A 13,900-nucleotide genomic window follows, 5' to 3' on the forward strand; every position below is an offset into this window, starting at 1 on the left:
AGTACTAATACTAACACTAATATGGCTAAATCATAAAAAAAATCTTTAGAGTACCTTGACCAGATGCATCATAGCATCCTGAAAGAAGACCATGTCCATGCCAGTACCCCTGATGCTCTCATTGTAATGGTTCAGAAACATGTTCAGGCGGTCCTTTAAACTCTCAAACGATTCGATAGGCTCGTACACTTTGGGCAAATCGAAGTCTGATTCTTCTGGCTCTTCCCCTGTGAGGAAAGAACATCTTACATTAAAATGATCATAATACAAAAGCAAATAATTCCAGCTTAAATGTTCCGGTCTGTTTGATCGATCGGTACCTGTAGCCTCAGGTGCATCTCGTAGAAAGTCGACAAAGTATCTGTCCAGTCCGTGGTCCCCTATGTTCTTGTTCTCCTCGACAAGCTCCTCCTCTACCAGCTTTGCCAAAGCCTGGTCAAACCACTCCACGTCCTCAGGCATGGTAAATCTGTCAGCTATCACACGACTGCACTCGTGCTTCCACAACGCCAGCAGCACCTGGAAATGATGTTTTTGGGTTATTGCTCTCATTCAAGCTAGTAAGGTCAAAAATCTTTCGTTGGGGGAAAGTCTCTCTTCAATCTGTCAACCAATACAAGCCAGCAGGACAGCTACTGAATTAGCTAATTCACTTCAGCTCTATTGCATATGACAAATAGTATTGATTGGGAGGGAAACGTTTTATTCTTTAATGGAATTGAATGAGTTTGATAACTTGGTAAAAATAAAAGATTCACATGAGCAAAGAAAAGCATTGAGCGGAGACACACGGGATCATTCGCCTGGACTGAAATTCATTAGCCAGACATTGATTAGATGTATTGATTGTAGGAATTCTGCACAAACAGCAACCTTATCATGAAATAAAATCCTGGGAAAGTTGCATTTATTAATATCCGATGCTCTTGTATTCTACCGACTGGTTTAGTTTATTCTACTCTGGCCTATACGCTGGGTTCAAAGTTATACTGGATGCGTCCTTACACACTCGGAGCTCCGTGTCTGACTTGCGATCTCCAGCGTTAGCTTCGGCGTCTGGTTTCGAATCTGGCAAGAAAACACTCAGATAATCTACTATAAACGGCATCAATTCTATATTATATATGATATAAATGATCTGATCTAATAAAAAATATGCATCCTAGTCTTGCCAATACTTTTGATTTTCCTCCCCCTCTCCCTGCTGTTCTCCTAGAGTTTCAATTCCCCCGATTTATAACCAACCACATTATCAAATTTTAAAACCTGCCCATCCACTATATTTATTAGAAATAGCCTTGTGTCACTGCTGTTTGTGATTGTGTTTTTCTAAATTACGTAGGCTACTTATTCCACAAATTTGTCTGTTGTGTCTAAAACAGAGAGCGAGAGAAACGAGCAGACACACACACACACACACACACACACGGAGCGGGGTATTGCACTTCTCGTGTGAAAAGCCAGGCTACTGTGTGAACTCAGCGTAAGTCTTCTGAGTTAAGTAGGCAGCCTCAGCAGGGATGTTGAGCATGTTTGCCTTGACTCCCGGTAGCCTATGGTAGAAGATATATTTCATTGTATTCTATTATTCAGTGAGGCTACAAACCAAGAGGGAGTTGGCCACCTCAGCAAGATTTGAGCTTACAATGCTAGAATTTTCTATTCTTCCCTACCAACAAACACTCCCGTCTCTCTTTAATACTATAAGTATGAAGTCATACATTAGCTCTACCACATAAGTAAGGGTTTGATCATTCTGTCAGGGTCTCTGCACTACTCTAATCTATCATACATTGCTCTGCAACACATTTTACACACACACACAAGAAACCAGACTACTGGGAGAAATAATGTTACAGCACTGCAGTAACCTGGTCACTGGAAAACCTGCATTTACATGCAGTCGTGTTTATTTTAACTAAGGCTGGAATATCTGAAGTATACAGATATAGATTCAGCATTTGGATTGATGGTGCAATGAGAAACTTGTTTAGGCTTATTTGTAGTAGTGTTATTGTCATTTGAACTTTTGATTTAATTATTTTAGATAGCGATAATTTCCCTGTCTGAATTCTTTGGCATTCTTGTAAAAACCCTGTATACATCGTCAAGACATATGTTTCAACCAGTATGGATCTAGCCATGTTAACCATCTTTCTTAATTATGTGACTTTTTAGAAATCAGTTCAGTAAAAAAACAGTTAATTAAGTGCACATTTAAATCTTTTCACCTGGACAGAGTTGACCACCTCAGCATTGGTATTGAGCATGCCTTGCCAAATCCTGGAGAGATCCCTCAGGTTGAAGATGTAGTGGAACTTGGCAGGAGTTGGAAGCATCTTGACCTTGGTCAACTGCCAGATGTGGCGGGTCAGAGACACCAAACGTTGTACGGTGCTCCGAACCTCATCGGCAAAACCGCGACGTGCACAGAAGTAGCCCTCACCAATCACACCTACAGTATATAATAGTGTCGATGACGGGGTAGTTGGAGGTGGGAAAGTGACCAAAGAATATACTTTTAATCAAAGGTACAGTATGCGACACAGAACATACTGTATGGGTCAGAAAGTTTTGTATATTTTCAGTCACTTGAATATTAGTAGTATTTTAGTAACTTGGCAATGTAGTAACATAAATATCAGCTTTGATTCCTTAACATTGATCAAATGTTTTGATTCAATATATACACCAATAATGATTCCGCTGCACTTCTTTTTACTCACCAAATATCTTGTCAATGGAAGCATTGGAGGGCAAGGTACAGTTAAAGATGGAGAACTGCCTTTTCAGTCTCTGTGGGATGTCATTACGGCCTCCTCCTGGATGGATCATAGCTGCTAGAAACTGAACGTCCACGATATTGGTGAACTCTCCCGGTTTCTCCAGATTGAAGAACCCGTTTTGCTCCATCAGTTGCCTGACAATCTCATTAGTCACCTATGATGAAAGGCAAAAAAGCAAGCTTAAATCAAGAGGAGGTTTATTTGTTATTATTTTATGATGTTATTCTTATTTGCTGTTTATCATCAGTTCATTTAATTTGATCATTTAATTAAGTCGTCAAATGTTGACATAACAAGAAATGTACAATTAATTGAGGTAGACAGTGAGAGGATATTCTTAGTATTTGAATTAATTGATGTTAAAATGATCCCTAACCTGGTCTCCCCATTCGTTGATGACAGGCATGTTGATGTCATCTATAAAAATTGACATTTTCTTCCCAGCAGGAGGTCCATAAGTGGTCCCCATCCGCTTATCCACATAGCTCTCTACTGTCCTCTAAAAGCGAAAACAGGGGGAGCAAAGAAAAAAAATAAGACATCACATATGGTGGCAAAAAAGACAGATGAAGGACAGATCTGGTAAATTCCACTGAGACGTAATCCATAGTAACAGCTCGATCAATGTGCAGCTTAGCCGTGTAAAGGAAAAAGAAAACGGTCCTTTCTCCAGCCTGCACATTATTCGCCAATCAATAGCACTTCACCATGATAATCTACGACAAGTTAACACAGATGTAGAGCATCCATCTTCAGATGAACTGCAAAGAATGAGACAGTCAGCTGTTAAACCTGAACTAAATTAAGAGGAAAGTAAACAGGCGGTTCTGCTTTTACCTGGAACATGAGTGGTGTGGTGGCGGAGGAGAAGTTGAGGCTCTTCCCCTTGTGGGTCTCAGGATCATACTTTGACATGTAGCCCTTGATGATAACAGTCTTGGCTGTTCCTTGCTCTCCAATCAGCAAAACAGCCTAGGAAAATGTATACAATTTATATCATTTATACAAATCTCTATATGCACAGATAATATCATGACTAAATTGCAACCTGAAATGGCACTTCATTATTCTGTTGAGCATGATATTTAAACTGTTGGACAAATCTATATTTGTTGTTTCCTGATCTCCAATTTTACCAAACATTGAAAAACTATAATTTTTCATGGCTGCGGCATAAAAAAGGACATACAGTATACCAATAGTCAAAAGCAGACACCACAAGAAAGCAGATAAGACAGAGACCGAAATAGGATTTAAAAAAAGAGAAAAAGAAAGAAACGGTTGTCTTTGTACCTGCCATATAATATTATTGATGTTGTAGACCTCACAGCTTATCATAATTCAATGAATTTTTTTTTTTTTTAAATCAGTACATTTTTGTTCACAATTTAGATCCATCAGCCTCTGGAAAAAAATCAATATTACCCAGTAAAGAGCTTCCAAAATGAAACATCACCCCCCACACAAACCACCTCTTTACAAACCACCAAGATACAGAAGCTCCCCACTCTCCTCTCATGGCATTATGAATCTGAATGACTCTCACACACGTGCATAAAAAATACACACAAACGCTATTGATGAATGCCACGTGGTGGAGCATTTGATGAGCTCTCAAGTAGAGTATCGACCCAAAATATTTCAATATGGTCTTTTTAGTAGATCTGTGCTGCATCCGGCCATGCTGCCATGATATTGATCTGAAGTGTGCGCATGTGTGTCTACTCAGCTGTATCCAGGAATAAATGAAGCATTATACACTGAATAGAGATTAGATCAAATGGCCTCTCTAAAACCCTTACCATAAGTCTTAAAGGCTCTAAGATGAGGGACGTGTATAAACTAAATGTTCCTGTTCACCATGTCTGCAGTATACAGATATTCACTACTTGAGTTTTCTTTCAGCAAACCTCACCTTGCCCTGCTTAGCAATGGTCTGAATTAGGAAGTCTGTTCTGACGTTGTCCACATTGGGGACCAAGATGGAGCTGTACTCTGGGGTGAAGTCGGATGGATAAACGTACTCCTCCACTCTGGTGCTCCAGTGCACCCACTGACCTGGAAGAAGAATAAATGTGCATGCATTAAAAAGTTATAGATTAGCACGAAATATGACAGTGACACTTCCAAGTTGTCTTCCAATTGAAAAAACATATTTTTCATATTTCACTGTACAGTTTGAAAAACGTACACCTGCTGCAGAATTTAGTGCAACGTGAGGCATAATGCTTCTGCTTGTCAAGGAGCAGCTTCGATATTCGCTGGCATCTAATCTACAGGTGATAACATCTGTTTATCAATTGCATGCATACCATCTGCTGTGACATGGTAGTCAAACATGGTGTCGTCACTTTCGAGAGGAATGTCTGGCAAGTTTAGACGGATGCTGTCGTTCTCTCTGAGCCAGATCTCCATCTTCCTCCGGTCATCCGGTTCAAGCAAGGCTCCAGTGCTCCACATTAGGGCAAAGACATACAGCCGCTCCAAGTGCACTCTGGATAGCTCACCACACTGGTCCTGTAGAGAAACAGCTACTTTAGATCAAGGACTTTGTTCAAACAACCACAATTAAAAGAGAAAGGGGAGCACATCAAAAGTCCAAAAATATACAGTACATACAATATATTTATTGTCTTAAACACAAAGAATAACACTGATGTGTTCCAGCTTATACAGCATGTAACAAAGTGTGTAAAACATCTGACATAGTCACAATAGAGGCTGAATCTCAAAAGGTGACCGCTATGTTTTACGGACCCCTCAAAAAATGAACCAGTACTGCTATGGTTACAACCCCAATGATCTTAAATAGGAGCAAGAAAAACAAATCCATTGTTTCTGGTTTTACGCTCCAATTACACAAAGTGGGCATAATTTGGACTTTTATACAGTAGCTCTGCTGGTGGAGTCAATTTGGCTATAAAGAGTCACAGTTGGATTGGATTGAAAACTGGGCAAAAGAGGTGCATTTCTTTCACTTATTTTACTTATACAGTACCAAGCTTATATCTGTTTCAGTTTCACAACCTAAAGTAATACTAAGTATTTAATGGATTACAGATCACCTACTCAAATCTATCCAATAGCCTCAAACAGTTTGGGCCTTTTCTTAGAACAGCAAATGATTCAAAAGGCCTTCTATCTACATGAATTTCCCCTTTTACTCCAGCAGTCACTTTGATTTGGCAGTAGGAATTAACCTCTTCATCATTAAAACATGCAGTAAGTGCTGTCTGAGTGCAGTCTGTGCAATGGATGGGAGTTCAGAGCAGTTACAGACGTAGGCAAAATTGTTGGTACTCTTCCGTTAAAGAAAGAAAACCCCACAATGGTCACTGAAATAACTTGAAACTGACAAAAGTAATAATAAATAAAAATTTACTGAAAATTAACTAATGAAAATCAGCTGTTGCTTTTGAATTGTGGTTCAACAGAATCATTTTAAAAAACAAACTGATGAAACTGGCCTAGACAAAAATGATGGTAGCCCTAGAAAATATTGAAAATAATTTGACCATAGGGACATATTAAACTAAGGTGTGTCCTGTAAATAGCATCACAGGTATCTTCAAACTTGTAATCAGTCAGTCTGCCTATTTAAAGGGTGAAAAGTAGTCACTGTGCTGTTTGGTATCATGGTGTGTACCACACTGAACATGGACCACAGAAAGCTAAGGAGAGAGTTGTCTCAGGAGATTAGAAAGAACATTATAGACCTTCATGTTAAAGGTAAAGGCTATAAGACCATCTCCAAGCAGCTTGATGTTCCTGTGACTACAGCTGCTCATATTATTCAGAAGTTTAAGGTCCATGGGACTGTAGCCAACCTCCCTGGACGTGGCCGCAAGAGGAAAATTGATGACAAATCGAAGAGACGGATAATACCAATGGTAACCAAAGAGCCCAGAACAACTTCCAAAGAGATTAGAGGTGAACTCCAAGGTCAAGGTACATCAGTGTCCGATCGCACCATCCGTCACTGTTTGAGCCAAAGTGGACTTAATGGAAGACGACCCAGGAGGACACCAAATCATAAAAAAGCGAGACTGGAATTTGCCAAAATGCATATTGACAAGCCACAAAGCTTCTGGGAGAATGTCCTTTGGACAGATGAGACAAAACTGGAGCTTTTTGGCAAGTCACATCAGCTCTATGTTCACAGACGAAGAGATGAAGCATCCAAAGAAAAGAACACTGTACCTAATGTGAAACATGGAGGAGGCTCGGTTATGTTATGGGGCTGCTTTGCTGCATCTGGCACAGGGTGTCTTGAATCTGTGCCGGGTACAATGAAATCTGAAGACTATCAAGGCATTCTGGAGCGAAATGTGCTGCCCAGTGTCAGAAAGCTTGGTCTCAGTTGCAGGTCCTCAAACAGGATAATGACCCAAAACACAGCTAAAAACACCCAAGAATGGCTAAGAACTAAACATTGGACTGTTATGAAGTGGCCTTCTATGAGCCCTGATCTAAATCCTATTGAACATCTGTGGAAGGAGCTGAAACATGCAGTCTGGAGAAGGCACCCTTCAAACCTGAGACAGCTGGAGCAGTTTGCTCACGAGGAGTGGGCCAAAATACCTGTCGACAGGTGCAGAAGTCTCATTGAGAGTTACAGAAATCACTTGTTTGCAGTGATTGCCTCAAAAGGTTGTGCAACTAAATATTAAGTTAAGAGTACCATCATTTTTATCCAGGCCAGTTTCATTAGTTTGTTTTTTAAAATGATTCTGTTGAACCATAATTCAAAAGCAATGTCTCATTTTCATTAGTTAATTTTCAATAAATTTTTATTTATTATTACTTTTGTCAGTTTCAAGTTATTTCAGTGACCTTTGTGGGTTTTTCTTTCTTTAACGGAAGAGTACCAACAATTTTGCCTACGTCTGTACAACCTTACCTTTGGTGGTATGAGTCCCTGCAGCATGTTGATGCACTGCATGATGACAAAGGCCTCTAGCATGTCTATCTTGAACTCAAGTGACTGCACGCCGAAGCGGTAGAGCTCAGAGAAGGAGGTAGAGAAGAGTTCCCTCAATACCTCTGCTTCCTGGGGGGAGCGTTTCTTCAACCAGCCCTGAGGAGAAAAGCCACCATCATTGTAGTTAAGATTACATTAACTAGTCTTAAACAACACAGTGTGTCTGTGCTGTTAACAAAAATATAACCCAGTTGTGTGTATTTCTAGACGCAGCAAGTTCTCTGAACCAAGACAACTGATTTCTATCGATATTGCAGAATCTGGGTTAAACAGAGTTTTTAATACGGTGATATTGATATTTATTGCTTTTTTGAAATCTTATTAAAAACACACAATAAATGAACAATAATATGATAAATCTTGGCCTGTCCTCAAGGCGCCCCAGATTGCCGCAGATCTAGATTTTTATCATCATTGTTATTCATCATAGATTCAGTAATATACCGTGTACCATAAGCAGTACAATTTTCAATGTCTGTGTAGGGAAACAATAATATATCAAATCAGTTAGTCAATTTACCTCCAGTATAGGGCTCCAGTTGAGCACGGAAGAGCTCATGAACACCATGCCATTGCGTGAGACGGTGGCTGGAGAGGCATTGTCTATGTTATGTGGCTCAAATACCACTTTACAGTTGGGAGCCATGGGAATACGGTCTCCATTTGCCAGCGTAAGAGTCCTGTTGTCGTCCAAAACTGAGTTCAGGTTCTCAATCCAGATGGCATCGACAGGTCCATCCAGAACTATCCAGATGTGCTCTCCTGAAATAGAAAAACATTGTTTGGTTTGTCTAAATGGATATGAATATTATAAGATGCATGTTATAGTGCTTTCACAAATAATTTGATCGTCGGCAGGATGAAAAGGCTTCTTAAATGTATTTAGTGCACAGAAAAAGTGGCAGCACAACTCTTACTAAAATAGATATGTGTAGGTGAACAGCTGTGTCTGCTCAGTAGGGAGTTTAAAATGCAACTTTGATCATATGGTCTACAATATAACTAGAATTTCCGCCTCATGGTTGTATGCCTCCGCCAACCAGTCAAGTTCAGTTTACATCCATGTCTGTCCAAAATGTCATCACTTCCTCATTTTATCCTGTTAGAAATTCCGTGTGAAATTGTCACAGTGACCTTGACCTTTGACCACCAAAATCTAATCAGTTCATCCTTGAGTTCAAGTGGACGATTGTGACAAATTTGAAGAAATTCACTCAAGCCGTTTGTGAGATCTCACGAGAATGGGACGAACGTAAAGTCACAGTGACCTTGACCTTTGACCACCAAACTGTAATGAGGTCATCCTTGAGTCCAAGTGGACATTTTACCAAATTTGAAGAAATTTGCTCAAGGCCTTCCTGAGATATCGCTTTCACGGGTTGGAACGGACATGAGATCTGAGTGACCTTGACCTTTGACCATCAACTTCTAATCAGGTCATCCTTGAATCCAAGTGTTTCAAGGCGTTCCTGAGATATCGCGTTCATGAGAATGAACCCGAAAACATAATGCCTTAGGCCACGGCTGTCGTTTTCATAAAAACAACCCCATGAGTTTGATATGATGACAAGACAATATATGATGACAATAATAGAAAAACTTCAGAAACAAACACAACAGAGTCTATTTTGGCTGTCTGGAAAAATTCAGTATAGCTGCTGATCATTAATGAATGTCGAGCATGCCCCTGTGAGATAAGTAAGCTTGTTTATTCCGAATCAGATGTTTAGTGTTGCTCTGTGAGCACTGACCCGAAGTCTTAAACAGAGGACTCACAGTTTGTCAATATAATTAATTACTAATGTGGCTGCTTTTCAAGCACATGAGCCACCAGCTGCATTTCTACACAGAGGTGCTTAAAATAGATCAGGCTTGGGATGGTGTTGCTGCATCTGTTGAATCACAATGTCCATACAGCCTGTTTTCACAAAGCATTTCATTTCCTTGTAAAATAATTCACTCAGGACTCTGGATTACTGTCACAACTCCACATCCCCTACATTTCTCTAGTGGATTCCTGTTTGTTCAAAGCAACAAGCTGCACAAGTCAACAGTTTGAGCAGAAAGCGGCGTTGCAAAGGCAATCTACAAACATGTGAAATGCATCCTGATATGATATGCATAACAGCATGATAACTTGTACTGTGTAAATAAGATGCAAATTTTGACACGTAAAAGCAAACACACATAATGTATACGCATACCGATGCACACATGCATTTTTAATGAAGTGTGTAGGATTAGCACTGAGCAGAAAGATAAAACGGCTGTCGGTGCTGCTTTGAACTATGGATGCCAGGATGTCCCAAGGTACCTATACTTCTCTGCAACGTAATAACATACCAGTTTCCCAAAGGTTCCCAAAGAAAAGAAAATCCTAGATTACCAGGAGTGCTAATCATTTGAGGAATCATTTTTTATCTCAGCAGGGCTCATTCTCATGTTTTCTCTCTTCATCTTCAGAGAGGATGCTGTTATGAAACCATTTGCCCTTATTTGACAATTAAACATTTATTACAGCTTGTGCTAAGCTTTCTAGACCACACCTGTGGTATCTGAAGCTATTCAGGTCAACCCTAAAGCCTAACAGGCAACCTTTTTCAGTTTTAGGTTTTAGCCATTAAAATGTATCTGCTCACCGAACATTTTTAGAGATGAAATATTCTCTAATTTACCAAAATATGATTTTATTTACATGAGTAAATAAAACTCTCTGCAACAAATGCTCAATTATTATCACTTATATTGTAAATTCTATATTCTTTATTAATGTCAACTCAACTCCAAGTATGAAAACAATGTTGAGTAAGCAACCTGACCTTTCTTTGCTCTCAGTGTTTTCCTCCAAAGTGTAGAGAAGATGCCGTCAGTCCAGTCATTTGTGGCCACGTCCAATCGACCGAACATCTGAGGTGCTGTGATGGCTTTCGGGTTCATGCGCATCTCTTTGTGAAGCTGACCGCACTCTGAGAGAAGAATGACATTGACAGAAACATGAACTCCTACATTTGTAAGGTCTAACACACCAAATCTATTCAAATAAAAATATGCACCCAAAAAACAGATTTGTGAGGTGTCTAAAGTTTAAAGGAGGTTAAAGGCAAAAAAGAGGATTCTTGCTTTGTCTGTCTTTGTTTTTCACACACACACACACACACACACACACACACACACACAGACACACGTTTCAACATCAGACAATGTATCACAAGTTTGTGTCTCTTTTCCTGAACATACGTCCTAAAACATGCACAAACTCCTACCTGTCATAGCTTTCATCAGCGTGTGTATGCAAGTTGTCTTTCCGGCCCCACTGGGTCCCAGGGCCATCATGCCATGTCGGACCCTCTGAGTCTCAAACAGCTGGATGACCTTCAGCTTCCAGGGAGGGTGAATGATCAGACCTGCGTCCTCAACCTGAGGGAGCACAATTACAGTATACAAATATTTACCATACTAAGCATATGAGTACACAAAATACGATGACATGTTCAGGATGATGCTGTTAGGAGAGTATATTGTAATGCGCTGACATAATCACATGCTGGTTCACACACATTTGAATAAGATACATGCAGAGGTATAACGAGAAGCATACATCACTGCAGGGATGAAGGCACATAATGCACCAAAGACACACACACACACACATATACTCACAGTCATTTTCAAGACTTAACATTTCACTCTCTATTTTCTCTGCACTGTGTTTGCCAGTTACTTAGGTTAGGTCCTTGACAAATGGTAAATGACACCATTTGTATCCCTCTGGGTGCTATATCTGGAGGCGTTTAAGAGTGACAAGAAAGATACAGCGGTCTCACACTCCATTAGTCTTTTGCCGGATTTTACTCAGCTTCCTCATTGCTCTCTCTCGCCCTCTGTTTACTTTTTTTCTCTGTCCTCCTTCACTCTCTCCCTCTGTTCCTCCATCCCTCTATTTTACTGTATTTCTCTGCCATTTCTCTCTTCCTTGCAAACGTAGACAAACTCATCCCTCACTCCCTCCCCTATACCTGTAAGTCGATGGCAGCCTCTAGTTCAGGGTAGCCCGCTTTATCAAGCTGGATGCCTGGGAAGAGGTCCTCAATCAAGCTCAGGAAGAGCGGCTCATCCTCATCGATCTAACAAACACAAACATGCGTATACATAAACACAATTTAGCAAAAAACAACAACAAATGAATGGTCTGTCTGTTGTGATTAATCTGTATTTTTGCTACAGCATACTATTACATTTGTATTCATCACATTAAGTTTCCTCTTTATTCAAATTCTCTGCTGATGAAAATGTATCAAAAGAAATCTTGATTATTCCATTCTTCAATTTCAAGATTATCTATTAGATGATCTATTCTATTCTATTGTAGACTGACCAGCTTAGATAAGTTCATGTCCCTGAGAACCCTCATGACGATGGTGGACTCTGTGTCACTGGGGTTGGCTCGCTTGGCTGCTCCCAGGGTTCGCAGCACTGACAGGATGTTCCGTAGGCCAAAGTCATAGTGAACCTGAACAATCACAAATAGCAATTTAGATGTCATTCATCATGTTGTGTTTGCAGACCGCTGTGTAAAAACTACCTCTTTATCTATTCATTCTATTTGTGAAAAGATAATCATCCTGTGTGTTGATTTATCTTTAGTCTTTGTAGATGTTGTATTCCTGTGTTTTGGACCTTGAGAACTGTAATTGTGAACTACATTTCCCATGTGTACCTGTTGCATGACAAAGCCCAGGTGTGCTCTATTTGATGCCATTATAAGCCCTGGGATTCCCTTGAAGGCTTAGTGACTTGTTTTGGGTGCAAGTGGGCAGGCCTTTGTTTTCTCGGTATTCAATATTTTTGGTATTCTTTGCATTGTGTGTGCTGTGAATATAAATTTACTTTAAATACAGTATATAGAAAAAAAGAGGGGTGGTAAGAAGCTAGCAAAGCCTAAAGTCTGATAACTGAGAAAAATCTTGAGAAAACTGAAAAAAAAGTATATATAAAAGTATATATTTTGTAATGATGTTAAACAAGAAGAGAAAGTGTCACATTTCATCACATTTTGCACTCAGATCTCATCCATTGTTTTACCTGTTTGGAGAGTTGCTCCTCACACAGCTTGTAAAGAGTGAAGAACTTGCGGGCCAGCTCCATGTTGTCTATAAACCCACAACTGGCCAGTTTTACCCTAATGATGATCTGACGGTCAGGAACCATCATGGCCACGGAGCGGAAGTTGATCTTCAGGTTCTCCGGAAGCTCCTGGCGACCTGCGTAGCCTGGGTTCTGATTATATAGGAAAAGAAGAGTTTTATATGGGGTGAAAAACTTGATTGATAATTATGAGGAAATGTAATATTGCATATTGTATTACATAAAACATTTCAATCTCAGATTAAACTGTCAAATAATACATCAAATAAATACAACATCTGGACAACACGAGAGACAGAAAATCATACAGCAGGTTGATAAATCGATTTACAGGTAAACAATTTAAGCAATTTTTACATTTTACAACATATACCGTATGTGCAAACCCCCTGCAGAGTCTCTTTATATTTACTCATGATGGCTATACACTAAAAAACTACAGAAAATCTTAAGTTAATACTGGAACATCATTAAAGTTCATAGCAAGCACTATCCTTCAGCTAGTTTAATCCCTATGGCCACAGCTCAGACCCTCCTCTACACAGAGCCTGCCTTTGATCACTGTCTCTACACACACACACACACACACACACACACGCTGAGAGTAAAAACAGAAGACAGAATGATCTCTGAACCCCCTCCCCACATGGGACAATCATGCACTGCTCTCTGTTTAATCACTTGCCTTGGGATAGTAAATATGCCAAAGAGATAAAGTGATCTAACAACTGTATCAAGAGTATAATAATGAACTGGCTAATAGTATTAATAATAAGCAGACCCTAGTGTTTAATATTGTACAAACTTGACTTGTGAAATAAGACATGGTTCAGGTTGATTCCAATTATCTACACTCATTAAAGGTAGGGTTAGTAAAGATCTTAGAAACATGTTTCGTTATATTAGTTGAAATCTCATTACATCCCGACAGCAATCAATAAATCAAATGCTCTGACAAAAAAAAGAAACAAATCTGGTATCTGGTATC

At 39.6% G+C, this 13,900-nt stretch overlaps 1 protein-coding gene across 3 annotated transcripts in view; it reads right to left on the reverse strand.

Moving 5' to 3' along the window:
* dnah5 (dynein, axonemal, heavy chain 5) overlaps window positions 1–13,900 on the reverse strand; it is a 103,844-nt gene that overhangs the window by 50,828 nt on the left and 39,116 nt on the right. For all 3 annotated transcript variants that reach the window (XM_037784867.1, XM_037784868.1, XM_037784869.1), the window contains exons 43-57: window positions 12,850–13,044; window positions 12,143–12,277; window positions 11,784–11,891; window positions 11,031–11,184; window positions 10,587–10,733; window positions 8,288–8,529; window positions 7,687–7,863; window positions 5,099–5,303; window positions 4,702–4,844; window positions 3,624–3,758; window positions 3,163–3,285; window positions 2,727–2,940; window positions 2,232–2,455; window positions 321–519; window positions 55–227 (exon numbers count right to left, since the gene is read on the reverse strand). In XM_037784867.1, the coding sequence (XP_037640795.1) occupies window positions 55–227; window positions 321–519; window positions 2,232–2,455; window positions 2,727–2,940; window positions 3,163–3,285; window positions 3,624–3,758; window positions 4,702–4,844; window positions 5,099–5,303; window positions 7,687–7,863; window positions 8,288–8,529; window positions 10,587–10,733; window positions 11,031–11,184; window positions 11,784–11,891; window positions 12,143–12,277; window positions 12,850–13,044 (2,574 nt within the window). The remainder of the gene's footprint in view (window positions 1–54; window positions 228–320; window positions 520–2,231; window positions 2,456–2,726; window positions 2,941–3,162; window positions 3,286–3,623; window positions 3,759–4,701; window positions 4,845–5,098; window positions 5,304–7,686; window positions 7,864–8,287; window positions 8,530–10,586; window positions 10,734–11,030; window positions 11,185–11,783; window positions 11,892–12,142; window positions 12,278–12,849; window positions 13,045–13,900) is intronic.

This window comes from Sebastes umbrosus, chromosome 11 (genome assembly GCF_015220745.1).
Source record: "Sebastes umbrosus isolate fSebUmb1 chromosome 11, fSebUmb1.pri, whole genome shotgun sequence".
NCBI classification, from domain to species: Eukaryota; Metazoa; Chordata; class Actinopteri; order Perciformes; family Sebastidae; genus Sebastes; species Sebastes umbrosus.